The 26,826-nt window shown below is 32.2% G+C and overlaps 11 protein-coding genes across 11 annotated transcripts, besides 7 other annotated features; 6 read left to right on the top strand and 5 right to left on the bottom strand.

Annotated features, from left to right (window-relative positions):
• Positions 1–134: 134 nt before the first annotated feature.
• CMU_023850 (kinesin motor domain-containing protein) lies at positions 135–1,949 on the bottom strand (the record flags this gene model as incomplete). The annotated part of the gene is made up of 1 exon (XM_002139693.1): positions 135–1,949. One exon carries the CDS (start codon positions 1,947–1,949, stop codon positions 135–137), a length of 1,815 nt encoding a protein of 604 aa, XP_002139729.1.
• A 577-nt stretch (positions 1,950–2,526) lies between these two features.
• Positions 2,527–2,607: a sequence feature (AT_rich).
• Positions 2,608–2,709: 102 nt separating this feature from the next.
• Positions 2,710–2,738: a sequence feature (AT_rich).
• A 7-nt stretch (positions 2,739–2,745) lies between these two features.
• Positions 2,746–2,773: a sequence feature (AT_rich).
• Positions 2,774–2,875: 102 nt separating this feature from the next.
• CMU_023840 (methyltransferase, putative) lies at positions 2,876–3,604 on the top strand (the record flags this gene model as incomplete). The annotated part of the gene is made up of 1 exon (XM_002139692.1): positions 2,876–3,604. The coding sequence occupies one exon, from the start codon at positions 2,876–2,878 to the stop codon at positions 3,602–3,604; it is 729 nt and encodes a 242-aa protein (XP_002139728.1).
• Positions 3,605–3,802: 198 nt separating this feature from the next.
• Positions 3,803–3,828: a sequence feature (AT_rich).
• A 578-nt stretch (positions 3,829–4,406) lies between these two features.
• On the top strand, positions 4,407–7,148 carry CMU_023830 (phosphatidylinositol-4-phosphate 5-kinase family protein; the record flags this gene model as incomplete). Its single annotated transcript, XM_002139691.1, has 2 exons — positions 4,407–4,554; positions 4,636–7,148. 2 exons carry the CDS (start codon positions 4,407–4,409, stop codon positions 7,146–7,148), a joined length of 2,661 nt encoding a protein of 886 aa, XP_002139727.1.
• Positions 7,149–7,388: 240 nt separating this feature from the next.
• CMU_023820 (uncharacterized protein) lies at positions 7,389–8,065 on the top strand (the record flags this gene model as incomplete). Its single annotated transcript, XM_002139690.1, has 4 exons — positions 7,389–7,549; positions 7,634–7,723; positions 7,782–7,884; positions 7,937–8,065. The coding sequence occupies 4 exons, from the start codon at positions 7,389–7,391 to the stop codon at positions 8,063–8,065; spliced, it is 483 nt and encodes a 160-aa protein (XP_002139726.1).
• A 252-nt stretch (positions 8,066–8,317) lies between these two features.
• On the top strand, positions 8,318–10,459 carry CMU_023810 (DnaJ domain-containing protein). Its single transcript, XM_002139689.1, has one exon. The coding sequence runs from the start codon at positions 8,343–8,345 to the stop codon at positions 10,206–10,208; it is 1,866 nt and encodes a 621-aa protein (XP_002139725.1). The 5' UTR covers positions 8,318–8,342; the 3' UTR covers positions 10,209–10,459.
• Positions 10,460–11,324: 865 nt separating this feature from the next.
• Positions 11,325–12,971, top strand: CMU_023800 (importin alpha, putative; the record flags this gene model as incomplete). The annotated part of the gene is made up of 1 exon (XM_002139688.1): positions 11,325–12,971. The coding sequence occupies one exon, from the start codon at positions 11,325–11,327 to the stop codon at positions 12,969–12,971; it is 1,647 nt and encodes a 548-aa protein (XP_002139724.1).
• Positions 12,972–13,402: 431 nt separating this feature from the next.
• Positions 13,403–15,301, bottom strand: CMU_023790 (ABC1 family protein; the record flags this gene model as incomplete). The annotated part of the gene is made up of 1 exon (XM_002139687.1): positions 13,403–15,301. One exon carries the CDS (start codon positions 15,299–15,301, stop codon positions 13,403–13,405), a length of 1,899 nt encoding a protein of 632 aa, XP_002139723.1.
• Positions 15,302–16,010: 709 nt separating this feature from the next.
• Positions 16,011–16,038: a microsatellite.
• A 100-nt stretch (positions 16,039–16,138) lies between these two features.
• Positions 16,139–16,168: a sequence feature (AT_rich).
• A 183-nt stretch (positions 16,169–16,351) lies between these two features.
• On the bottom strand, positions 16,352–18,547 carry CMU_023780 (uncharacterized protein; the record flags this gene model as incomplete). The annotated part of the gene is made up of 1 exon (XM_002139686.1): positions 16,352–18,547. One exon carries the CDS (start codon positions 18,545–18,547, stop codon positions 16,352–16,354), a length of 2,196 nt encoding a protein of 731 aa, XP_002139722.1.
• A 662-nt stretch (positions 18,548–19,209) lies between these two features.
• Positions 19,210–21,303, bottom strand: CMU_023770 (AP2 domain-containing protein; the record flags this gene model as incomplete). Its single annotated transcript, XM_002139685.1, has 1 exon — positions 19,210–21,303. One exon carries the CDS (start codon positions 21,301–21,303, stop codon positions 19,210–19,212), a length of 2,094 nt encoding a protein of 697 aa, XP_002139721.1.
• A 200-nt stretch (positions 21,304–21,503) lies between these two features.
• Positions 21,504–21,548: a microsatellite.
• An 851-nt stretch (positions 21,549–22,399) lies between these two features.
• On the top strand, positions 22,400–23,569 carry CMU_023760 (La domain-containing protein; the record flags this gene model as incomplete). Its single annotated transcript, XM_002139684.1, has 1 exon — positions 22,400–23,569. One exon carries the CDS (start codon positions 22,400–22,402, stop codon positions 23,567–23,569), a length of 1,170 nt encoding a protein of 389 aa, XP_002139720.1.
• A 61-nt stretch (positions 23,570–23,630) lies between these two features.
• Positions 23,631–26,588, bottom strand: CMU_023750 (UvrD/REP helicase domain-containing protein; the record flags this gene model as incomplete). The annotated part of the gene is made up of 1 exon (XM_002139683.1): positions 23,631–26,588. The coding sequence occupies one exon, from the start codon at positions 26,586–26,588 to the stop codon at positions 23,631–23,633; it is 2,958 nt and encodes a 985-aa protein (XP_002139719.1).
• Positions 26,589–26,826: the final 238 nt, after the last annotated feature.

The raw sequence follows: 26,826 nt of genomic DNA, 5'->3' as shown, positions 1-26,826 counted from the left end.
AACTTGACCACTCTGGTGCATCTTGAACGTGACTCGACAGAGAGTTTATCTAAGCGGCACAAACGAGTTAAGAGATATCTACACTTTTGATACATATGTATAGCTGCTACAGCTATATAAGCAATTCAAAGTGATTATGTTTTAAGGTTTTGAATAATCTCCATGAGATCTTCTAGATCTGATAGCTCATTATGTAAATTAGTTAGTGATTCGGACTTTCTTGTTACTAGACTTCTCAGTTTCTGAACATACAGCTGTGAGTTTTCAGAGTCATAATCCTTCTTTATTAGTGTCTTCAAGATTATAGACTCCTCTTTCAAGCACTCACATAAAATTCCAAGATGAGATGCATGATTAGATGCCAATTCTTCTTGTTTCTTCATAATGTGATCCTGCAAGTATCTTTGTAACTTTAATTTGTCAGAATTACTAATAGATCTTATATTGACTAATCCAATACCTGGTATCTTAAATATTGAATTGCCATTTGTATAATTAAATATAGTTTTAATGTTCACTGAGGATTCAAGTTGTGAATTTGAACATGGAGATACTAGTGCATTTTCAATATTATCAGTAAGTGTGCTGTAACGCACCATCGGACTAATACTTGTATCATATTCCTGTATTTCACCATCTACTTCTCTGTATTCATCACACTCTTCTTCACCATAAATTTCCGGACTAGCATTCTCTTGTATTAATTTAGTTCTTTGTTGTGGTATACTTTTCTTATCTATTCTCGTTGGTGTAAAGTTAGCTACCCTTTCTTTAATCATCGTATCTTTTTTATATATTGAATTTCTCCTCAATTCCTTAACTCTATGAGCATATCTCAGAGTATTTAAAGTTTGTTCGCAGCATGATAAACAAGGTCCTATATTTGCAATCATAATAGAATGGGCATTTCCAACAAAGACATCTTTTAAAACTTTGGTTAATTCTGATTGTCTGAATGGAACATGGCTGCTTTGTTGATCATGTAATGCACGGATACATTCCTTTAAGGCTAATAGAGAACGATTAATTCCAGCACCATCCTGCTGTGTTTGCCTGCTACAATGTACAGTATCAGCTCCTCTTTCACTTCCTGCTAAGTCAACAAATACCATCTTTCCATAAGTCATTGCTTTTGGAGATTGCAATGACCCCTTTGGACTAGTAAGTATTTTGGAGCGTATTTCTATTTGAAGAAGAGCATGAGATCTAGATGACATATCATTCATACTATTTTGTGCTGTTCTCCTATATTCAAGTCCTTTACTTATAATCAACATTAAATCCATGCGATCTTGTATAAGCTTTTCGGTTAGATCTTTAACAACCACTTCTCTCTTACTGTTCTCTAGTGCAGTGACCATTTTCTGATTATTTAATAGGTCATAAATTTTGTCACAGTATATTTCGAAAAAGGAAACATAGACATTTTTGTCCTCATGTTCACTTTGACTCAGTAATTCAAAGATATTATTAACAGCTAATTCAAATATACCTAGTTCATGCCCTTCAATAGATTGTCCAACTGAATAAGAAGTACTTCCACTACCCATCATTGTATATGTTTTGCCACTACCTGTTTGACCATAAGCAAAACAGGTGCATTTAAAACCTGGAGTAAAAATATTCTCAGTTAATGGACGAATTGCATCTTCGTATAAAGCCTTATTATCTACTTCTTCACTATAAACATGATCAAATGTATAAGAATGCTTCTCCATATATTTAGTGCAGTCTACTTTTGTTCTTAGCTCATGCACAATTATGGTATTTTCTTTATCCACTGCCTCCACAATATCAGGATCATTTCTTAATACTTCACTATCAGTTAATGGCCTCTTCCTAACAACGACAGTTATCTTAGTTCTATTGCGAATCCTGCTTGTATTGCTATTGCTTGAGTAATTATCATTTATTTTCATTTTAGAAGAGTTTGGACGTGATAAACTCATCTTATAAAAGTCAGCACACAAACCTTACGAAATACACTTATTATTTATACCTACTTATTGAGGCATTAAATGCTTAATTCACAATAGAAATATATAGTACACAAGTTAAAGTTATTCTTTTTTTGCCTTGTTTCGTTAACTTGCTCCCTTCCTCACAATTTTATAAAATAGACATGAATAAGGACGTATGGCGCGAAGTGATAATACTAGCTATTATGCGGGTGTAACACCTCGATCATGAAAATTGCGAGATTCGACATAATATTGGGGATATGGCTTTACCATACTTCAAGGTAAACCAATTGCATATCTAATAGTCATAACTATAACTAAAACTTTAAATATTCCAAATTTATAACAGATAAGATATCTTTCTCATTGTACTTTCATTTTTCTTTAATATAAATTTGATTATAAAGTATTGATAATTTAGCTATAATTTAATTGTATACTATAATATGCAAATATTATGTTGAGATACTTGACATTTTAAGTAATTTATTCTAAAGATAGCCAGTATTAAGGTACAGTAGCATACATACAGATACAGATACTAATCTCATATCTTTACACTTAGAAATAAAATAACAAGTATATTTTATTTTAAAGATATAAGTATTATAAACTTTAATAAAAATATTTACTGTAAAAAATTTTAGTCAATACCATTAAAATAGTGTAAATAGGTAAGCCCAAACTATTTAGCCTACCAAAAGTCCTATATTATAAAGAAAGAAAAAATGACAATATTAAGTAGTCCTAATAAATTATCAATAAATTAATATATTTGGTTGTGAATATTAAATGTAATAAAAATATTTTTACATACATTAATCCTTTTTCGAGTTATATAGGATATTTTCTACAGGGCTTGAAATAATGCAGTCTATTTACATTTTAACTTTTGTAAAGATAATAATAAAAAAATGTCAGTTATAAGTACTTTTGATTGGATACTTTCTATATTATGGATTACTTATTGGCATTTAAAGTCAATGACTTCCAACCTAGCACCTATGTTCTGGAGATTCTCATACAATACATGTAATGCATTATTTACAAGACTTCAGTTTACTTCAAATATAGATGTGTCATTTATGAACTATGGTTATGCAGTAAAGACACCTAATAGCCCATCAGAAAATTCGGAGTTAGATGAATTTATAGAGATAAAACAGTATAAGCTTAAAAAAGATACTCCTCCAAATTTCAGAGATGTTTGGAATTCAGTTCAGCTATATATAGCAGTATTATCGTGTTACGATGGTGAATTAAATAACAAATCGGTCTTGGAAGTTGGATGTGGAAGGGGTGGAGGATCAGTTGTTATTTGTAGCGTAGCAGAACCTAAGTCCTATGCAGGAATTGACTTAAGTGATCAAGGTATAGAAATTTGTAGACAAGTTTACAGAAAAGATTTATCACCTGCAGGTAAAAAAGTATTCTATATTGGTAATAGTATGGAACTTGAAAATTACTTTGCTCCATCTTCATTTGATATTGTCGTTAATATTGAGTCAGCTCATTGCTATCCACACTTTGATAAATTTGTGAGAGGTACCTATGATGTACTAAAGCCTGGAGGGATGTTGTTATTTGCTGATATTTCACCAACAATTGCTTGGCCAGATATCAAGGTAAGTAAAAGTAAATAACTGCAACTTTAATGGATATTTACTTGTTCTAATAGGTTTATGTACTAAAATTAATCGATAATGATCAATTTCCTAATTCTATTAATTGCAGGATACAATCACTAATGTAGGGTTTCATATTACTAAACAGTATGATATTACAAAGAATGTCGTATATTCGCTCAGAACTGAAGTTGAACCATTTTTAACAAAGGTATGTATATAAAATTATTTATATAAATTTACTCAAAATATTTACAAATGTCAAACTCTATTAACTAGGTGAATTCTAAAAGTTCCAATAGTTTTATCGGTCGTATTCTCATGTGGCTTGTAAATAGCCAGACAGTAAGAGTGCCACTAAATGCAATGGAAAGGGGGGAAGGACAATATCAAATAATTGCAGCTAAAAAGCCGGCTCAAGTAAGAAAGTCATCAACTTGTCAAAATGAAACATCCACTTTAACACAGAGATTATTTACTGGATCTTAAAGTGGGAAGTTTACAATATTTTAGTAATCTAAGATTCTTCATAGTTCCAAACATAACTGGTAATATTTTGATATTAATAAAAGTAGTAAATTTACACAAAATGAATTTTTTAGCTTGTGTCTTAATCTAATAATTTTATGTTAATAAAGAAGCCATCTTATGTATGAGATATTGTTCTTTACCGGGAGAATTTCTGAGACCGGGAAAATACTTGAAATGAACTTTAAATAGATAAAATTTAATTTGTATTCTAATTATCAACATGAAAATATAATTACTTATCTATCTGAGTCTTATAAGTGTCAATGGCATAAACAAATTTTTTTTTAATATGAAAATTTATCCATCTTTTTTAAAAAGTAATAACTACATGCCAACAATATCAAAAAGCTTAATTTTACGTATAAGAAATGAAAAGTATTTGTCAATAAGACAAATCAAAGATTTGTATAGGGTATTTAAACATAATTCTGATGGAGGTAAGCAAATCTTAAGTGACTAATCGAGTTTTATTACTTTAAATATTAAATGTAAAATTCTCTATACTTTAACTTTTGCAGGTTTTATAGATCTTGACAAGTTCCGTGTATTATTGGGCCCTTTAGATGATGGGATTCTGTCGCAATTGATATTCAATGCAATGGATTTAAATAAAGACAATAAATTAGACTTTTATGAATTATGCAAGGCAATAGGAATAATGATTTCTGGGACGGACGATGAGAAGATGGAATTCTCGTACAAAATTGCTATGGGTGTAGGTTTTGGAGACAAATCTGAGTTATGTAACTATAATATAACTGAAAGTGATGGTATCACCTTTGATCAACTGCTAACACTAGTTAGGATTATAGATGGTGCTAGATACTCACTTGCTGGTCCTCATATTTCAACTTACTCAGATATTGAAATATATAATGTATTTAAGAAGTTTGCAACTTTAAGTATAGGTACTAATGAGCCTAAAATATATCTCAATGACTATAAATGTGCTATTAAAGAGTCTGTAGAATTCCTTAATCTTTTTGGAATATCAACACCATATTTAGCTGAAAATTTAAGGGGATCTTTGGGAATAAATGGAAACATGCAGTTTTATGGAAGTAATATACTAGAAGAGACAGATCATGAATATATCACTGATCTACCTCTGACTATTAAGAATTTGAAGAGTACACCTTTAGATAGTATTACAACTAGGGCAACGATAGGGATTAACTCAAATTTATTTGATAGTACTGCACTTTCTGATCAAACTAGTAGTATACTATCAAATATGAATGATATAAAAAGTGAAATTGAAGAAACATTGCAATCTATCCAAGATATAAAAAATGATGGGATGACTTACAATAAAAATGAACCAAATTCTGATTTAAATATTATGACATTTAGCTACAAATGCAGCAGATCTGAAGAACTTATCAAAGGTGAGAAATTTAATGATTTGCTTTGGATACTATATAAACAATTAATAAATATAAAGACACAAATAGAAAACCAAATTGAACTTTTGAAAAACTTACCAAAAAACAATATACAGGAAATTAAAAGATTATCTAAATTACCTCCTTCAGCATATAATATTTCAACTTTTGCAACCATGAAGATGTATATTAATAAAGGTAATGTACTACCTATTACACATAATAGATTATCTGCTATCCGAATAATCAAAAATTTACAGATTAAAGGCAAAAATACACATAAAGAGAAATTTAAGCTTGATAATAAGGAAAATTTTAGTATAAAGGGATGGGATATGAATAAAATAACAAATAGAGTATCACCATATAACTTATTAAGTAATGATAAAATTAGTAACTTTTTTGCAATTTCAAAACATAACTTAGTAAATCGAGAAATGATAAAAGGTTATAGGGTATATTTTGGGCACGGAAGTTGGAATACTGTATTAAATATGATGATTGGAATGAGATTAGCAATAGGACGTATCTATTCTGAGCCTAATAGAAATGTAGCAGAATATGACTTTTTAATGAAGGAAAAGTTTGTTATTATTCCTAGAATGGATAATATTCTTCAAAGCAAAATTGCCAGATCATTTAGACCTGCTAAAAGATTTTTCTCTAAGAGGCCAGTTCAATTTATTGACTATAACCCTATGGTATTTAGGAAAATCAGAGAAATATGTAATATATCTCCAGAGTCCTACATTAGAAGTGTTGGTCCAGAACAACTTTTGGGAAATATGGTACTTGGTAATTTAAGTTCAATGAATGAGCTATGTAGCGAAGGGAAATCTGGTGCATTTTTCTATTACTCAGCAGATGGAAGATTTGTTATTAAGACAGTCAATAGGAGTACAGCTATTTTTTTTAGGAGAATACTGCATGATTATTATAGACATCTTGAATCAAATTCTGATAGTCTGATAACTAAAATATATGGATTACATGCCCTAAGATTTAAAAAACCTTTATTTACATGTATTAATTCAGTTGATAAGACATTATACAATGACTACTCTGTATTATTCTCTCGTGAACATAACAAGATATACAAAGTATATTTTATAGTGATGTGTAATATATTTCATACTCCGGTAGAAATTCATAGGAGATATGATCTTAAGGGTAGCTGGATTGGAAGATGTACTCCAATAATACATCAAACTGATCAAACTATAGCCCTTAAAGATATGGACATGGTTAATAAAAATGAATTTATACAAGTAGATGAAAAAGTAAAACAAAAGCTTCTTGATCAAGTGACAAGAGATTGTCAATTTTTACAGTCTCATCATATTATGGATTATTCATTATTATTAGGGATTCATTATGTTAACTCACAAGATGAAGATAATATCAAAAATATCGGTGCAAATATGGAACTTCAGGATTTTGTGGGAGCTATTTCGACAGATAAAAAGAAGATATATTACTTTGGAATCATTGACTTCTTTACTACTTGGACTACTATTAAAAAAGCAGAAAAATTGTATAAGACAGTTGTGCTTGGATCCTCTACAGGAATATCTGCAATTAAACCTGAAGCTTATGCTACTAGATTTATACAATTCCTAATTTCTAGGATATCTTCGGGAGTTTAAGTAGTTATCTTTTCTTAAGTTTTTATGTAGTAATTTTTGTTAATGTACAATTTCCTTTGTTCTTTGCTGGTGTCTCTATTGATTATTGCGTAGTAGTATAGCCGGTCCAGCGGATAATGTGAGAATTAAGTGCTACAATTTTTAACCGAGTTCTAAATTGTATATAATATTTATTGAGTTTTAATCACTGTGAGTTCAGTGTAATTCATGCACCATAACAATAATAATGGGAATTTTAAGATGGCTAGGGATCTAGATAAAGCTGAAATAATGGAGCCTTTATTGGGTATTTTTACAGAAATAGTTTATGCATTGACAAAGTTAACTAATGAGATGGCAAATTCTAGATCACTTAGCAAAGAGGAAATAGCTCTTAGTGCTGAAAATGTCACTAAAGAAATGTAAGTAAGACCACTTTCTTAAGTCCCAGAACACTATTTATTCTTGTATCTATTCATCTTTATCACTATATCTGACCTATATAGGACTCGCTATATTGATCTACTTAGTAAGGCACAAAGTGTATTACCTGAATCATCTCTTTCAAAGGTGGAAATACCAGCTAGTCTTTTGAGGTAAACTTTTAATTTAAACCCTATACTTGAGTTATGAGCTTATCACTTCTACCTTTAGACATATAAATCAGTATAAATCACCCAATACATGGCTCTCACAACTATTTGATTTACTAGAGACAGAAAATAACAAAGCTAGAGGGGAAGCCCTAGCAATGAATGTAAGTTCATTTTAATTCCCCTACTTAAGTCAAATATCTTTATTCTGTGCAGAGTCTTTATGAAGCTCTTACAAAGAGACTTGATAGTAAGAAAGAATTGCAACTGGAAGATATAATATTTGGAAATGAATATATTGAGGAAATACAAAATAGTGAAGTATCTGGTCCTATTTTACAATAGTAGGACTTATACAATATATGTGAAATTAGGATTCTATATATTGTAGATTCTACGCACACTGTCTATAAATAGTAATGTGCAAATTGCCTTGATATAAAAGAATTATTGAGTTCTAATTTATAATCTAGGAATAACTCTTAAAAGCCGAAAATACGATTCTGAATACCCTGGAAATTGGATATTTCTAATAATATGCTACTACCGCCTATTAATGATCAGGCGCTATGATATTGACCTGTAAAAACTTCGGTTCAGAATCTAGTTTGTGCATAATCAAATGTCATTTTTATTGGGTGACTTTTTGCCTGATGTAGAAACACAGGAGAAGACTAGAGGTGAATATCCAGATAATAGATCTGCAGCAGATTATAAAGAGGAAAAGTCTTATAATGAAAGATACCTAGGAATGGAACCTAGTAGCACATCATTTGATGCTTCGAATGCTTCGTGGTATCAATTAGCAATACCATCCAATAATAATAAAGATGGAGGAGATGATTTAAATTCAATTCTGTATAATGATGATGGGATATTGGGTGGTTTATTTTCTACAAGACGTCCCAAAGATGCTATGGCAGGTTTTAGTAGCGGCATGAAAACAGTTGGTAAAGGTGTAGCAGCAGGTGTTGCATCACTTGTAGCAGCACCTGTTGTTGGTGCAGCTAGGGAAGGTGTTCCCGGATTCTTTAAAGGTATAGGAGCAGGATTACTTGCTGCTGTAGCTTTGCCAGTAACAGCAGTGGGTGTTGCAGGGTACCAGGTGGCTAGAGGAGTAGCCAATACTCCAGAAGCAATAACAGAAAGTAATAAGGGCAGGAAATGGGATAAGAAAAATCGCTGTTGGATTGAGTATTACTACTCTTTAGATGATGAAATTAATCAAGTTTTAGAGGCTGAAAGCACCTCTAATGACAAACCTAGTGAAAATAATACATCGAGTCCTATTCCTATGTCTCAAAGCTTTGTGGGAGACTCTAAATGTGATTCTACAACTTTTCCCTCATCCTCTTCTGCATATGTGAAGGTTGTAGATACGACATATTATGATTTGTTAGGAGTTTCTCCTTCAGCAAGTGCAGATGAAATAAGGCGTCAATATTATAGGAAAGCTAAACAATATCATCCAGACAAAAATCCAGATGACAATGAAGCTAAAGAGAAATTTCAAAAGCTGGGAGAGGCTTATCAAATATTAGCTGATCCAGAAAGACGAAATAGATATAATGAACATGGTTTGGGAGCTACTCAAGATATGCCTGTAATTGACTCAAGTTTGATTTTCACACTATTATTTGGTTCTGACAGTTTAGAAACTTATGTCGGAAAACTTAAGATGGTCTCTTTAGTTGAAATAGCAACCGGAGGACCATCTAATAACTCTAGTATTGTTGAGGAAATATTGGAGACTCAACAACATAAAAGAGTCATTTATCTAGCAATTAAGATGCGAGAGAAGATCTCCGAAGTTATAAACGAATTTGATCCTGAAAATTCCACTGCAAAAAGTAATTCTGAAGTTCTGGAAAAGTGGCGTGAAACGGTTAAGGATGAAGCTATGAAACTATGTAGCAACTCATTCTGTGATGCAATGGTGGAAGCTATTGGATGGAGTTATGAAAATTATGGCTCTCAATTTCTTGGGAAGATTGACACATTTTTAGGAATAGCAGGGCGCTATGCTAAATTCCAAGCTAAAACAAGAGGTGTAGCTTCAGCTTGGAAAATGGCATCTACAGCTATTAGGACAGCTATGGCAGCCCAAAATTTACAAACTGCTATGCAAAGAGAAGAAGAACAACGACAAAATGCAAAGGACAATGAAGATACTAAGCAAAATATTGATGCATCTACTAAAACTCAACTCCAATTTGAAGAAACATTGCCACTTATTTTAGAGACAATGCTGCAGATTACACTCATGGATATTGAAGATACTATCAGAACTATATCAAAGAAACTTGTGAAGGATATGGGAGTAGATATTAATGTTAGGAAACAAAGAGCGATGGCTTTGGTTGAGCTTGGATCTATATTTCAGAATGTCGCAAATACAGCAAACCTAGGAAGAGAAGACGAGAAACCTGATGTTAGACGAAAAGTTGAAGAAGCTTTTATTAAGGCAGCTCAACAAAGAGAAGGATAGGAGATTGGAACATACTTGTAATATAAGGTCAAATATTAGTTGAAATATATCTTACGACTAACAATTCAATCTCTATGTTCTACTTGAAACTGTCAATAATTTATCTAAAGCATTGGCAATGTCAGAGATAATCTGAACTCTAAATTATAAATACAGAAAGTTTAAAATAAAATCTTAATTTCAGTAATTACAATTTTGCGGTTAAATTCAAAAATTTATTAGCTGTAGTATCTAATTACTTACCTTTCTACTGTGCTGAGTGTTACATCAGTTACTGTTATAGAACCAATACTTGCTAAGCCATTTATCATTGTATTTAGATCATTTTTAATACTTGTAAAAGATATAGGAGATTCAGAAGAGTCACATGGTTTGGCAGTATGTTGCAAATTTGATTTTTGGATTGTTTGTCTATTGTCCACTGATACTGGAGGCGAACACTTCATACAATATCTTGACCCATTAGATGGATCTTCTAATAAAGGAACCTCTTCACACTAAAAAGGACACATATATACATATTTTAATAGGAATACTTTTATTACTCTTGATGCTAAAGTAAGACCTACCAAAGGACAAGCATCACCTAGCATTATCCATCCCTTTAATAGAAAGGAACCCATTCGACCACTTATAGTTGACATATCACTCATACTTAATACTTATTCTGGTTCTCAAGCAAATTTCACAGCATAAAATATTGCAGAGTATTCAAGAAGGAATTTGGCCATACAAGTTTTAGACTTAATACTTTGCGGTATACTGAAGATGCTGTGCAGTTGGCGGTGGGAGTTTTCCGTTGCAATATTTTTTACTTAAAAATACAGGCAAGTTAGGGGTCACTAGATTATAACATTTACTATAAATCTCTAAAGGTTTGTATATGAAGGTCTATGTTATGCTATAACAAATGTAACAATAGAGCTCTAGGTTTATTTGAATATTAAGTTTTTTTTTCCTTTCCAATAGATTTCTTAGAACTCCCGGTTATAGGGTATACCGCACTGTACATAATATATTGTATATTAATATATTGGACGGAATTTTCTACAAACCTTAGGATTTGTGGGTTTATACTAGCATTGCAATATTTAGAATTGTTTATAATTAAAGAGTATGGATAAACTGGAAACTCACAAGAAGGCATATAAGAAGACATTCGATGATCCCCGTAGAAAGCGTGAGGAGCAACAAGCTCAAATTCGCAAGCAGCAACGTGACGAACAATTAATTAAGAGACGTCAAGCAAGTGAAGTTGGTAATTTGAGTGATGCTGGAGGAAATGCAACAGGTGGGAATGTCAGTGCAGTATCTGGAAATGTATATGGAGTTGAGCATATACCTAGCTTAGCACAAGGTTTGATGAGTGAAGATTTTAATATTCAATTTGAAGCAACTCAGGGACTAAGAAGGCTTTTATCTCGTGAGCATAATCCACCTATTCAGGCTGTAATTGATGCTGGTGTAATCCCAAGATTAGTTTATTTTTTAGGAGATTATGAACATCCAAATCTACAGTTTGAAGCAGCTTGGACTTTAACAAATATCTCATCAGGAACAACAGAACAGACATGTGAAGTTGTTCGCCATGGTTCAGTTCCTAAATGTGTTGAGCTACTAAACAGTCCTAAACTAGAGGTTAAAGAACAGGCAATTTGGACATTGGGAAATATTGCTGGAGATTCTGCGAATTGTCGTGACTTAGTTCTCAAGACTGGAGCTTTACCCCCAATACTACATTTGATTGCCCAAGAGGCTGGTATTATTGATGGGGGGAATATGTCAGCCTTACAAAATTCTACACCTGGAAATAAAGTTAGCGGAAAGACAAGTATTTTAAGAACTGCAACTTGGACAGTGAATAATTTGTGCAGAGGTCGTCCATCTCCTCCATTTGAACTAGTATCTTCTGCTTTACCAATATTATGTCGCTTATTATATTATTCAGATTTGGAGGTAATGACTGATGCCTGTTGGGCCTTAAGTTATATTTCAGATGGAGCTAATGATAGAATAGAAGCTGTTTTGCGTAGTGATGCATGTCCTCGTCTAGTAGAACTACTAGGTCATCCTTCACCATTAGTACAAACTCCAGCTTTAAGATGTGTAGGGAATCTTGTAACTGGGGATGATAGGCAAACCCAAATGGTTTTGTCATGTGGAGTAGTGAAATACCTTTTACAACTTTTGTCATCTCCAAAGAAGGTAATTAGGAAGGAAGCATGTTGGACTATTTCCAATATTACTGCTGGGAATAAGGAGCAAATCCAGGAGATTATAGATAATGGTCTAATTACTCCTTTAGTTAATCTACTTAATACAGCGGAGTTCGACGTGAAAAAGGAAGCTGCATGGGCAATATCCAATGCTACAACTGGTGGAACTCCTCAACAAATAGAAACTCTTGTTAATTACGGTATAACAAAACCTTTATGTGATTTATTGGCTATTGAAGATGTTAAGGTTATTGAAGTAGCTCTGGAAGCTATTGAAAATATTCTTAAGGTAGGAACTCTTAGACAGCAAGAACGTGGATTACCAGAGAATCCCTTCTGTACCTTGGTTGAACAAGCATATGGTTTATCTAGGCTTGAAAAACTCCAAGAAGCTCCATCAAAAGCTATTTATGAAAAGGCGTTTCATATTATCGTCTCTTATTTCCCATATGAATATGAAGATGAAGCAGAGGAAGCTCAAGCAGCTCCTCAAGCTAATTTTTCCTTTGCAAATGATACTCCACAGGGTGGTTTCAGATTTGACTAATAATCAAAATGATTTGGCAAACTACATCTTTGATTCAGGATACATTACAAGGGATAGTATTTGGGATATTGTTCAAGGTTACATAAAGTGCTTTTCTTGTAGAAAATTGGATCTTCTTTTTATTATGCCTATCCTGCAATTTAATTTTTTGTTCAACTATACAGTGAAATAAATTATTTGGACAAAGTAAATTCGTATTTTCATGTATTACTCTGACACATACAGTTATCATATGCTTAGTAAAGTATTTTTCATATGTAATTATCTAAGTATGCTTAACTTCCTAAATTAAAAATATTTTTGAGATATTTAAGCATTAAAGTCTACATGTATATTTCTATTATTCACTATATTCTATTGCTATTTTTTGTTTAGCTGCTGTTATTCAAAATGCATAGCTCTTTTTATTGGTTAAGTTATTATTTTTGGAGCTAGCTAATTCTTAAACTTTTTCTAAACTCTTCAACTACACGTCTATATATTTCTGATGCATTCACTTTTGCTGCAAGTTTATTGCACAGTACAAAGCATCCAGCTAATCTCCTATGAAGAGAATATATTTCCGGGCGAGGAGGATTTTCTCTTGAACTAATAACTTTTGGAAATGTCTGAGCAACATAGTCTATAACGTTACATGTTGAGAAATCGTAAGCATTTGCAATTCCATTAGATTTTGTATCAACGAAAGGTTCTGCAACCTTCATTACTGCCAATGTATGAGCCTTAATCATATCATCCTGCTCATAACCTGTGAGAAATCCTAATTGGATACTTTGACTTTTAACACTATCAATATCACCTTCGACAGCATATTGAATAAGTTTCCAGTAATTGTAAACAAATTCCTTGGAGTAACTTCTTGTGGCACCAAAGTCTAACAAAATTAATCTATTTCTTTTTGAGTCATAAAGAAAGTTTGCTGGATTCGGATCTGTCTGCATAATATTGAACATTAAAAACTCTTGCAAAGTCAAATAAAGTAGAGATTCAGCAATTTTATTTCTAATCTTGTCATTTGATGTATTTTGAATCTCGTTATCATGTACAAAATAGTCATACAGAGGAGCACATTCTTTGGGGTTAAAGTACTCTGTAACAAGAACTTTAGCTGTGGATAACTGTTTGTATACCCTAGGAACATAAAAATCTTCATGCTTGTTAAAAACATTTAAAGATGGTATCAACAAGTTTTTATATATTTCCATAAATAAAGCTTCATTCTTGTAGTCACATTCAGCAATTAATTCTAGCTGTAATTCTTTAATCAAATCTTTAATATACAGACCTTTTGGAAATATAGAAGTATAGTTAGACAAAAGTAAAAGTGAGTTTAAATCACTTCGTATACATCCCTCAATATTTGGATATTGAACCTTTATAGCTACCTCTAAGTTAATTTTATGTCCTTCAGAAATCCCAAAGGTATCTGTCATTAAAAAGGTAGGATTGAGTCTTCCATAGTGGACTTGACCAATTGAAGCAGCAGCAAAAGGGATTTCACTAAAATATTCAAAATAATGTTCTTTCCAATCTGGTCCTAATTCATTTTCTAGTATAGAATATAGCTGTTTTATAGGCATCTCATATGCTTTATTATGAGTTAAAGATAAATTTTCAGAAAGTACTTTAGGTATATAATGATTGTGTAAACTCAAAATTTGACCAAATTTCAATGCTGCGCCCCTGAGTCGTCTTAATGTCTGTCCTATAATTATAGCATTTTCTTCACACATAATATTGTTGCGTAATGATATTCCTTTTCCATTCATGTAGTCTTTGTAGGTGTTCCTCAACGTACCACCTAAAACACGTAATGCCATGTTTCCAACATGATAAAAACGTGATATACCTAACGTAGGAATGGTAATTGGCTCATTTAATTCAGTATCATGCTTAATAAGTTCTAAGTCTTCATGTTTTAATTTATCAGTATTATGCAAAACTCTTAAGTCTTCATCAACACTGCTACTATTATCTGTTTCAGAAATACCAATATAGTCATTTATAATTAAGGAACCCGTGCTTATTACTTCTCCATTATTAATATAACTTTTAATACTCCTATTATGTTCTAATTTGCCTGCAGATTGCATCTTTTTGTCTATATAATTAATTGCAGAATAATTGTTATGACTATTTTTGGTATAATCAGGACTTTCATGTTTATGAAGTATCCACTTAACCCCTGTGTAAAGCTCTGGGATCAAGGTATATGCTAATAATTCATGAATATGGCAGAAAATATAAAAAATTGTACAATGATGTCGCGATCTCTTTAAGAGATAACCAAAACTTCCAGTATCTACAAATTTTGTCACTTTCCTGAACATGATAAAAGTCTAGAAATTTTCAAGTGACCTATTTATTCTCATTATTTCTACAATAAAGAAACAGGTTTATATTTATCAAGATAGAAATCTTGCTACTTGTAAAGCCAGCTTGAATCATCCCAAAAGTTGGCGCAGTAGCTTCCCAAAAAGTAAATAACTCAAACTGACATTAAGTGGATTTTGACGAATTTTTAAATGAAAACAAATCAATTTGAACTCAATATTTTCTTTAGATTATATTAAGTATTATTTTGAAGTGTATATATCGCATCATTTTATCGAATTTCCTATCTGAAGCGATGAAGTTTATTTTAGGAATTGTTTACTAATATCCAAGGAAGTAGTATTAAAATGTCTGATATAAAGAAGAAATACTTTTATTAATTATATTAGAGGCTGGAGATAATTTGGTGATGTTCGCACTGGTATATTTATTGGAATTTAATTGGGAATATTCCTAGATATATTTTTTAAACTTCAGAACGAAATAGATGGCGTTAAAATATACAAAGATATGCAACCAAAACAAACAAAAGACACTGGAATTAATAAACTAGAAGATTACAATGATAAAGTGGAAATAGACATGTAGAAACAATAGTATTGCTGAAAGTGCACTAGAATCTTTGGTTTAAAGTATTTGAACAAGCAGCTGTTAATAAATACTGAATTAACAAATGTATGCAGATTTTAGAGCTACTAAATAAAAATAAATATATATATATATATATATATATTCATCTTTTATACAATCTTTAGTACTGATATTTTCATTAACTAAGAAGGAAATACTAGATAGAGTGTTGAATAACACTTATAATATAGATGAAGATTATGAATAATTAATTTTAAGATTTTTTATTTTAACTTCCTTTTATAAATTTACTTAATAGGTCTAAAATTCACTATTTAAAGGCATATCACCAAAAATTCCCCACTATTATATTTTTTGTAGTTTGTTTACTTTCTCCTACAGTATGTATATTGATACCACTTCTATATATGATTCATGTAGCTCTGCAAAAAACTCTATATTTCTTGTATATTTAATTAGTGATTTTCAGTGGTATAAACTTGAAAAGGATTTGTTCTTGGGAGTTTAAATGATACAGAGGGAGTATTGCAACCATAGCCCTGCATAGTACAACTTCTGAAATGTTGACTATTAGTAATATAATTTGTAGCAGCATTCCAGCTATTCCTAACTGAGCTTAGGTAATCATTTTGGAGTTTATTAATATTTCTTGAAAATATAGAAGTTTTATGCTTATTTAAATTTTGAGAAGTCGGAGTCAAATCCTCTCTAGATCCTATAGTATGTACATTATAGTTAGAATTGATGTCTTTTAAAGGTTTGATAATCCCCCCATCTAATACTTTTGAGTTTGCATTGAGAGTAAAGTTAACAGGTTCTCCTTTATCGTTAATTAAAGTCAGTGATATGGGACGAATCTCCAACTTAGGGTGGTCGGAAGAAAGCTGTATTGTAACTGGAGCTAAAATAGGCGATAATACCTTGCTACAATGTATATGACTATGATATCCTGGTTCTTCCTTAATTATATGCTTATTAGTTTCTTCATTGATTAGAAGTTGTTCAGATTTATCTTTTAAATTTACTTCATTTGATTCAATATTGGTTGTATATTCATTACTTAAAGCTTTCGACGATACTTCAAGAAGGGTATTTTGTTTATCATTATGTATATAGGTTGCACAACTTACGAATCCCTTCTTGAACCAATCACTTACAGAAATTTTGTTTTTTAAATTTCTAATATACTCTTTAGAAGTAGTTAAGTATTTTTTGAAAGCACCAATTGCTTGAGTACCTTGTGAATCAAAAATATCAAGTAAAGAAACTTCCTCTTCATGTTCAGAAGGCATTAGAATTTTAGGAACATATGAATATGCTAAGGTATTACTACTTACACTAGCATTTTTAAAAAGAGAATCCTTAATAGAATCTGCATTTGCAACAATATCCTGAAATTCCATGATGTATAACTGAATTTGTCGAATTTGAGAAACCATTTCCTGAATCCAAATTTGTGCAACTTCATCTTGATCTGATAGAACATACATATTAGCAACCATTGAAAAGAGTAAGCTCTTATATCTTTGAAATTTTTTCTTACTAGAGCCTGAACTCCCATTGAAATATAATTCTCCCATTTCTAGATCTATCAAAGAAAAGAGCTCAATGGCATGACTTTCCATTATTGCGTTTTTTTCTCGTTCTACCCAATACAAAGCATCAACCCCCTTGAGTCCATGCTCTGTAGCTATTGTTTTAAGATAATGTCCAATATAGTGATTTATAATAGCTTCACCAGTTCGCTCTTCTGGTAGAGTAATACCTTCAGGTGTCCCTAAAATATAAGTTATACGCGGAGGTACTGTAGTTTTTACTTTATCATATCCAAAGTATTGCCATAAAATATTGAGAAGTCTTTCATTCCTTAGCTTATCAATAGATACAAGTATACCTTCATGTTGTACTGCAGGTGTGATAATTCCTATATCTATTAATCTGGTGAAATGTTGTAACCATGGAAATTGTTCAGTTATATATACCTCAGTATGTAGTGGATTATTCCAATCAAAACATCCTTGCCAGTAGAGACAAAAAGCAATGCAGAATTTGATATATTTTGATATGCGTGAATCATTCCAGCTAGGAGAGGCATTGTTAATTTCAGCTCGGCAATAATGCAAATACTTGCGTCCAAACTTGGACAATGTCGTTACAGAAGTAGCATTGTTTGTAAACCATCTCATCTTGAGAAATACAAGAAGTTTTTTATTTTGTTCATTTAAAATTTCTTCAGATCCTGTAGGTACTCCTTCTAGACCACTTCTAATATACTTGGCAACTGCATACTCTTTTGATGAAGAGTCTATAATACGATGTCCTAATACTAGAAGCCTTTCATATATACCACTGCCCCCATCAGCAACGGATAGTATTGCTGAATCTATATCTGTATCCACTATATCATCACTGGAAAAGCCAAAATATTCAGTCATATCAAACCACATTCTGCATAAAGCATCACTACACCATCCAAATTTTGTAACTTTACCCTTGCATTCATGACGGTGTTTACCTGCTAATATAGCTTTTTTTGAAGCTCCTTCCCATTCTAACTTTTTTCTAGCATCTTTCTCTCCCTCTTCTCGATTTGCAATGTATGCATCTGGTGTATGTTCAAATTTCACTACAACACCTCCCCTTCGAGGCATTCTAGATACTCTGGACTCAAATAAAGGTGTATTTAACCCTTTATAAGATAGAATTCAAGATATTTAGCTATAATTTACTTAAAATTAAGTTAAGACTGAAATGGAATATAAAATTTATACATTACGTGTGTGTTCACACATAATACAAATAAAGGTACAATGTTAGGTTAGTATTCACTTTGGAGTTTCCAACAAAAAAAAGAGAAAAAGTATGATAAAGAGCAAATAATATATAAAATATCTTGCATTAGTGATATATCTCTACATATTATAGAGGCTACATTTGTTTTAAGTGAACTTAAATTTTAAGGTACACTCATCGGAACTACTCCCTTAGTTTAAAAGCTGAGAGTAGATGGAAAGATTAGATGGTTTTCTATAGTAAAAGTATACTTACAGTAGCTATTTTGTGAATAATTTCTTTAAATTAGACCACCTCATTATCTAAAAGCTTTTGTAATAAAGTAGACTGATTAATTTATACGCAGAATCAGCTGGTTTCATCAAAACATCCCAATTAGTAATACTACTCCATATATATCTCTGGTACTAAAAATCCTTGAAGTCCCCTTAATTCTAACACTTCTCCATAGGCATAAGGTTCTCTACTCTAGAGATACTTCCGCTTATAATTACCACTTTAATCATTTATATTCAATATTTCATGCTGAAAGGGGAGTTATTTGACCTTGAGTAGACGGTGGTTCTTCTGAAGGTTTTTCTGTTGAGGTGTTTGAGACTCTAGAAGCATTATTAGATATTGTTTGGTCGGTCGAATTAGGTGTCTCAGGAATCCCCGCCAATGTTGTTGGTATATGTTGAAACATTCTAGCCTGTAAAAAATTTGCAGATAAGAAAGGAGCCCATGGCATGAATGCTGTTGTATTGGTTGTATTATCACTACTAGTACCGCTAAATGGATTAGCTGAGGGATTTTGGTTAGCTGCTGAATTTGCGGCTGCAGCAGCACTAAACATAAAAAAGGGATTTGCAGCAGTTAAAGTAGCGGCCTGAGGGAAGTTTGTCATTGTACTCGATTGATTGGAGCCACTAGAAGGTGGAGTCCCTAAGCTCATACTAGCAGCAGCAGCTGCTACAGCAGCTGAAAATGCGGGATCTATAGGAAGACCCGCTGGTAAGGAAGACAAAGCAGCCATATGAAAAGGGAGACCCATTTGATGCGCAGCAGCAGCCGCCGCTGCTGTGAGAGCACCTTGTTGAGTTATATTAGGTATTACACCAGGTTGAGGTCCTAAGAGCATCGCATTTGCATTTGATACATTATTTACAATAACTCCATGGTTTGTTTCATCCAGACCAGATACTAAGTGTCCATTTGTAAGACTTTCAAGATCAAAGCTTGGTGTATTATTAGTAGTAGCTGAGGTGCTAGCAAGACTCAAACGACCTTGTATTTTTGGTGTATCACTTCCGTTGCTCGCGGTACTATTACCAACGCGAGGTAACTCTTCGTACAAATGTGCTTGTGTCTTCATTCTAACTTCTTCTCGTTTGTGGCGTAGAAATTCAATTGCACGACGCTGAGCTTCTTCAAAACCCAATTTTCTAGCTGAGAAAGTTTTGGACCGTCGTTGGTTATCTTCTTTCCAAAAGGCTAGCCATGCCATTTGTCTATTTGACCACGATACACCTTTACACCCAGATTTTGGATTCAAAAGTCTATTCACAGCATCATGACGAGATGATGACGAGTTAGTACAGTTCCCTCCAATACCATCATTTTCATTATCACTAGTCATATTTTCACTAGACTTTGTTACTTCTTCATTTTCCGACTTTTCTATATCTGGTACAGTATTACACTCTAAATTATCCTTTTTGTGCGATCCAGACCATTCTAAATTGTTATATGATCTACCTCTACTAGCTGTCATCACTACTTTGTCTTCATTGTCCTCACTACCCTCACTAGGACTCAGCCTATATGATGTAACAGGAGTACCTTGTATCTCTCCAGATATAAACTCTCCATCAGAATCATTAATAAAGCGTCTATCCTTGTCTTGAGTTAGTAAATGTAGAGGAATTTGAGCTTCATCATGGGTTAAGGGTACATGATTCCCAGTATCATTCAAAACACTTGAACGACGTCGTTTATTGGTTTGTGGTGGTGTTAAACCATTACTTAATGTCTGACGAGTCTCACTTAACATACTTTCTATAATATCTATTGTAATACCAGACCATAAATGTGGACCTACCAGTCCATCTCTTAAAAGTTCGAAATATAATAAACAATAGTCATATCCCTTCTCCGAAATAACCCCTAGGTTTAACTTCCCCTGAACCATATCTAGAAATTCCTGAATCTGGTATTTCTGAGGTAATAAATTCCATCTAAGGAATATATTAGCCCTATCCAGAGCTTTCTGTCGTAACAAAAATTCTACATTTCCATTACCACAAGTATTATTCTCTGTATTATTTAGAGGTTCAGCCCTATCTGTATATCCACTCAAAGAGGTGTCTACTTTTATACAATTGGAAGTGTTTTCCTCAGCCGTTACTACTACACCTTCATTTGTATTAATTTCTTCACATCTTTGAGGAGATTTTGATGTATCTCTACCACCACTTGCTCCAGTTGTACTACTACAGCTATCATCAAATTGACCCTCATCTACATCCTCTATTACAAAATTTTGAGGTGTTTGTGCAGTACCTTCTACTTTGCCTAAAGCCTCATCTTTAATTTGTTCTATTTCTCCATCTTTCATTTTGGTTTCACTATCCATTATAACAAATGCTAATTAGCATCTAATACTCTACTACCTCGATATACTTTAAAGTATGTCCAAATATTGCTATAAATATTGATTGTTATCAGTTTCAGTACCTAATTAAGTAACGAACAGACACATAAAATGACAAGTTTTTATCCAATGCAACATACCCACCGCCCTTAAAAATATACAGACTTTAGTATTTTTCGACATATATGTAGATGTCTATGTATTTCTTATGTATATTTGTATGTCTACTAGTCAGCCAGTATAAATCTGTTCCTGACTGTTGCTATCCCTTGCGTTAACCTTCTCTCCGGTACATATTGCAACCTATACAGTACATATTTTGTCTGAAGATCTATACGTAGACAAATGCGCCTTAGTATCCTCATTTTTCCTTTAAATTAAGGAATAAATTAGTCTTTGAGACGAGGAGACACATAAGCGGTACCTATTAGACGGTTCATTTTTGCCCCCTAAATGTCGGCAAGTTTAGCATGCAGAGCAATGCTCTCTACTCATCTCAAGATTCATAGCTTAAACAAGAACTAAGTGGCTAATTTCAATATTTATAGAATAATGAAAATGAATTTTTGAAATACAATAGTTATTGCTACGCTCAATATTTCTATTCAATATTCATAGACTTCATAATACTGAGTCTAATTTTTTTTTTTATGATACTCTTCCTTAATATTATAAATAGCTCCTAGTTTATATATTATACTGATATCATTGCAATTAGTAATATTATTACTGTTTTTTTTTTGAAAGAAAAAATACTTTCACTTGATACTTCACTATTTATCGGTAATTTGGAACAATCAAAGGTGTTTAGAGAATATCTTGGAAAGTATATTGCTCAAGTATAATGTAACTAGTTTATTTATTTTAGAATTTGAATAACTGGAGTTATAGGAGGTAGCTATAGAAAGTCATGTAGTACTAAATTAGATACTAAATATACCTAGCGCTAAGGGCGGTATATTACCAGTTTAGGAGAAAAGAGCAGCACGTGACAGATTATGAGCAATATACCTTTGAACAACACCTCAACCAAAGAAAAATAAATAGTTTTGGTGAATATCAATATATATGTACAAAAATGACAGATATGAAAAAGATCCATTCACGTTCCCCATCTCCATCCAGAGAAATAGACACGAAGAAACTAAAAATAGATTTATCTAAAGAAGCTAGAGACTTGCTAATAAAGCAATTAGAGTATTACTTTTCAGATGAAAATTTGCGTAAGGATAGCTTTTTCCAGAACATTATGCGCTCAGACTCAAAAAGTAGATTATATTTGAGTTATCTTTTGAAATGCTCAAAAGTAAAGAGCTTGGGTATTACGAGAGAGGAACAAATTGAGCAAGCTCTTGAAGGACATAATTTTATTATTATTGAAAGAAATGAGGATGGAAGGAGTATGCTTAGATTATTGAAGGATTTACCTGAACTAGAAGTGAAGAAGAAATTTAGGGAGAAGATAGGTCATACTAATAAAGACCATCACGCAGGAGGTTGTATTGTGAAGGTATCATCTTTACCAGAAAATATCTCATGGATAGCAGTAAAGAATGAGTTGAAAGCTGAATTGCAAAAATTAGTTCCAAATAGTGAGAACTTAGTTCGTTATGTATCTCAAACTACCCAAAATGGGACATGTTATATGCTACTTAAACCTTTCTTAAATGATCAAAATGTTGTCAAGGAAATTTGTCTAACTTTGGATGATATAAAGGTTCCAGTAGTTCTTGTTAGCCAAGAGGAGGCTAGAAAGGTGATTACAACAGCTTTACCTAGACATATTCAGAAAGAGAGAGAAAAGGAGATAAATAAGCAAAGAATGATACTTACATCCCAACCAATTTTAATAGGAGGTCAGCAATTTGCATCTATTGAGCATCTGAGACGCTGTTTAAAGGAAGTTCTTGAACAAAGCACTGTGAATACTGTATTTGATGGTGAATCATTATCATTTAATGTTTTAAAGGGACTGCTACACTACCATCCAAAAGGCTCTGATAAGACAAGAGGGATGTACTCAATCACTGTAAAATATCATCCTGAAACAAACAATAGCAAGTGTTTTTTTATTTTGAGGAAGAATGAGGCTGGTCAAGATGAGATGGAAGATTTCAGTGTTAGTAAGTGTTTACAACAGCTTGCTAGAAATCCTCCACTTGCTTCAAAACTCGGTAAGAATGAAGTATGTGAAGATAAGCAACAAGAAAATATTGAAAATAATCAAGAGGCCACCGTAGAAGATTGAGAGGGATATTTTAAATCGTTAAATAAATCATTTAATTTCTATTTCAACCTTAGAGATAATTTCAACTTCTTAGCCATTTGGCTGGAGCTACAGTTTTAGGACTACATTTAAGCTTTGAAGTAAGCATTCCTGTTACTTGTTTTGGCTCAGTAAATTTTAAATTTGCATCATTTAGAAATGTAGATGGTTTCCCCATATTTAGAGGTACACTTAGAAACAATCTGCATTTAGCTCTGGTCATACCAACATATGCGATTCGTCTTTCTTCTGCAGTAACATAGTCTTTGGATGCAATTTTTGCATCTGTATTCGTTGAGTCTTCTCGGCTTAGTGGAATTACTCCTTCATTAAAACGGGGCATAAATACTACTTGCCATTCAAGTCCTTTTGATTTGTGAATAGTTGTTAGAGTAATACCTTCCCCATGCTTTTGCCTCATGAGTCCATGAGACACATCTAACAAGAAACATATCAAACAATCAAAGCCTCGAGGCTGTTGCTTATTTGGATTATACATCTCTGAATATTTTATAAGAGCACCTACTGTTTCTACAGTTGAATGTTTTAATGTATTCTTTTTCTGTACCAATTTATCTATATGTTCTTCAGATTCCTCTAAAGTACTTGAAAAGAATCTTTTACGTGAATTTCGTTTTTTATTAACTTTTTTACTTTCAGAATCTTCACAATACTTTTCATCTTCATCTAGATAGTCCAAATATCCAGTTTCAGATAGCAATCTCTTCAGAATCTCAGATACCCCTACTTGTTCTTCTAGAAATTTTTTAAGATTGTCTAGACATTCAGTAAATTTTCTTAGACATTCAATAATTTTCTTGCTACCTCTACAGTCAGCCAGAATACTCGAATTAAGTGACTGACATTGCACTAACTTACGACATATTTGCAAAATAGATGGACAACTATTATTTGAAGTATGATTATATTTGTTAGCATTGCTACATAATACATCAGTTAACCCTTTAAGTGGTTGAGTAGATTTACGAAGCAAAGAAACTCCTTCAGCCCCAGACTGTTCAATTAGACGTAAAATATTGTTCCCAAAACCTCTTTTTGGGCGATTGCAGATACGGAGGAAACAATCATCAGCTGTCTCATCCACTAATAGCCTACAATATGCTAAAATATCAAGGATTTCTGTTTTTTGAAGCAAATCTCTAGTAATTTTTGGATTAGATTTTGCAGTATTTTCCATTGGAATAGTTCCTTCAGCTAAGATAAGATTTTTTATTTGTTCAGGTTTTACAGCTTCAAGATCTTTCGGCATCATGTTCCTCCATCCTTTCTTGGGTTTGTCTTCTGATTCCAAAATTTTATCTATACTTCCAGAAAATTTTAAATGATCTGATTCGTCTTCAATAGCTCGTTTCACAAATTTGGGATCAGAGAAAACCTTTTCAATATACATCAGAATTTCATTAGTTCGAGCCAGAATAGCAAAATCAGTCCATACATATTTATACCTAATTCTCAGTGAAAGAATAGTCCTACAAATCCATAAAGCTTCATCTAAATGTGTAGATAAAAACAATACTTGAGGACAAATCCCCTTAGAATTATTAGTGTAGATTTCCTTAGGAATTCTACACGAATTGGCAGATATTAAACATTTAGATGTATCAACGATGGATGATGTAGAACGAAAATTCTCCTTTAAAAACATAATCTGATAATTTTCACTAAATGCTAACGAAAACTGTTTAAATACTCCAATTTCTACTCCTCTCCAGCTATATATTGCCTGATCATCATCACCTACAACAGTTATACCACCTCTCTGAACTTTTATTGAACCTTCAGCTCCACTGGATATTTTTGATATTTGCCAAAGGCTCGATAAATTACTGCTTTGATTAGAAATATTTAATTTGTTTCTCTTCGCCAAAATCTCTAAAATTTTCATTTGCGATTTAGAAGTGTCTTGAAATTCATCACAAAATATAAATGGATATAATTTCTGTATCTTCCTAGTTGTTTCTTTACTCCTTTCCAAAAGTCTCAGTGTTGTCAAGATCAGGTCAGTATAATCTAGTAAATATGGTTTATGAAATTTCATCTTATTAGTATAAATATTATAAATAGTTAAAAGATCAACATTCCCATTGGTATCATTAATAGATAAATCTTTATCTCCATTCCCATATTGCTTATACTTTAAAAGCCTAATAATTTTCAGAATACGTTCTAACTCACTATTCTTCAAAAAAAAACCACTATTTTTGTTTACTGGTACTTGTTTATTTATATTTTTTTGTATATTCTCTTCATTTTCACTGTCACCCGCATCACTAGAACTTTCGAAATGATCTTGGTCTAATTCTGGATCTGAAAGTAAATCATCTAAAGATTCCAATTTTGATGCCGATAATTGTGAAGCAACAGCAGCTTTAGAAATATTCATTACTTCAGTTAAACATAACTTTAAAATTTTCAGCATCATTTCTTTGTCAGCAACTTCTATCTTTGAAGGTAACCCTATTGCTGTCCCATACTGTTTCAATAGCTTCCAGCAAAATGAGTGAATAGTACCAATAAATAAATCCTTATCTGTCAAGCTTAAAGATGAAATATTATATGAATTTTTTGAAATATGATTCACTGAATTTCTCTTTGTGCTCTCTATTGAAATAGATTTTAAGGATGAAGAATATGCTACATTAATTCTACTCTTTAATTCATTTGCTGCCTTCTTAGTAAATGTTAATGCCAGTATTGGAGTATAACCTTCTATTAAAAACTTTATAATTCTAGCTGTTATAGTTGCAGTTTTGCCACTTCCAGGTCCAGCAACTATAAGTAGTGATGATTCTGGAGGTACATCTACAGCCTTTTTCTGCTCGAGTGTTAGTCTCCCAAATATCATAGAGTGAATATGACCACTTTCCAAACTTTTTGTAGATAAATCTTGGTTATTTATAGAGTTTATTTGAAGAGAACTTGGTACCTCACACTTTAGATCACTTACCACACAGAAATTCTGATTAAAATTTTCAGTCATACCTATAAAAGTTTGATTTATCCGCGTTTACTCATAGTAACTACTTAAAAAATGGTTTTTAAGATGAATTGTATAAAATATATTGAAGTAGTAATTTAATGTTTAATTTTGGTTAATTTTAATACTAAAAGTATTAATTTTTGAGGGTTGCTAGAAATAGTAATAGATTCTACCGCCAATTTACTAGTAAACGAAAAAGTAACAGTATTATTACTTGAGTTGATTTTAATAGATAAAA

This window comes from Cryptosporidium muris, genomic scaffold (assembly GCF_000006515.1).
Source record: "Cryptosporidium muris RN66 scf_1106632353999 genomic scaffold, whole genome shotgun sequence".
Taxonomy (NCBI): domain Eukaryota; phylum Apicomplexa; class Conoidasida; order Eucoccidiorida; family Cryptosporidiidae; genus Cryptosporidium; species Cryptosporidium muris.
This window is presented reverse-complemented; position numbering and strand designations above follow the sequence as displayed.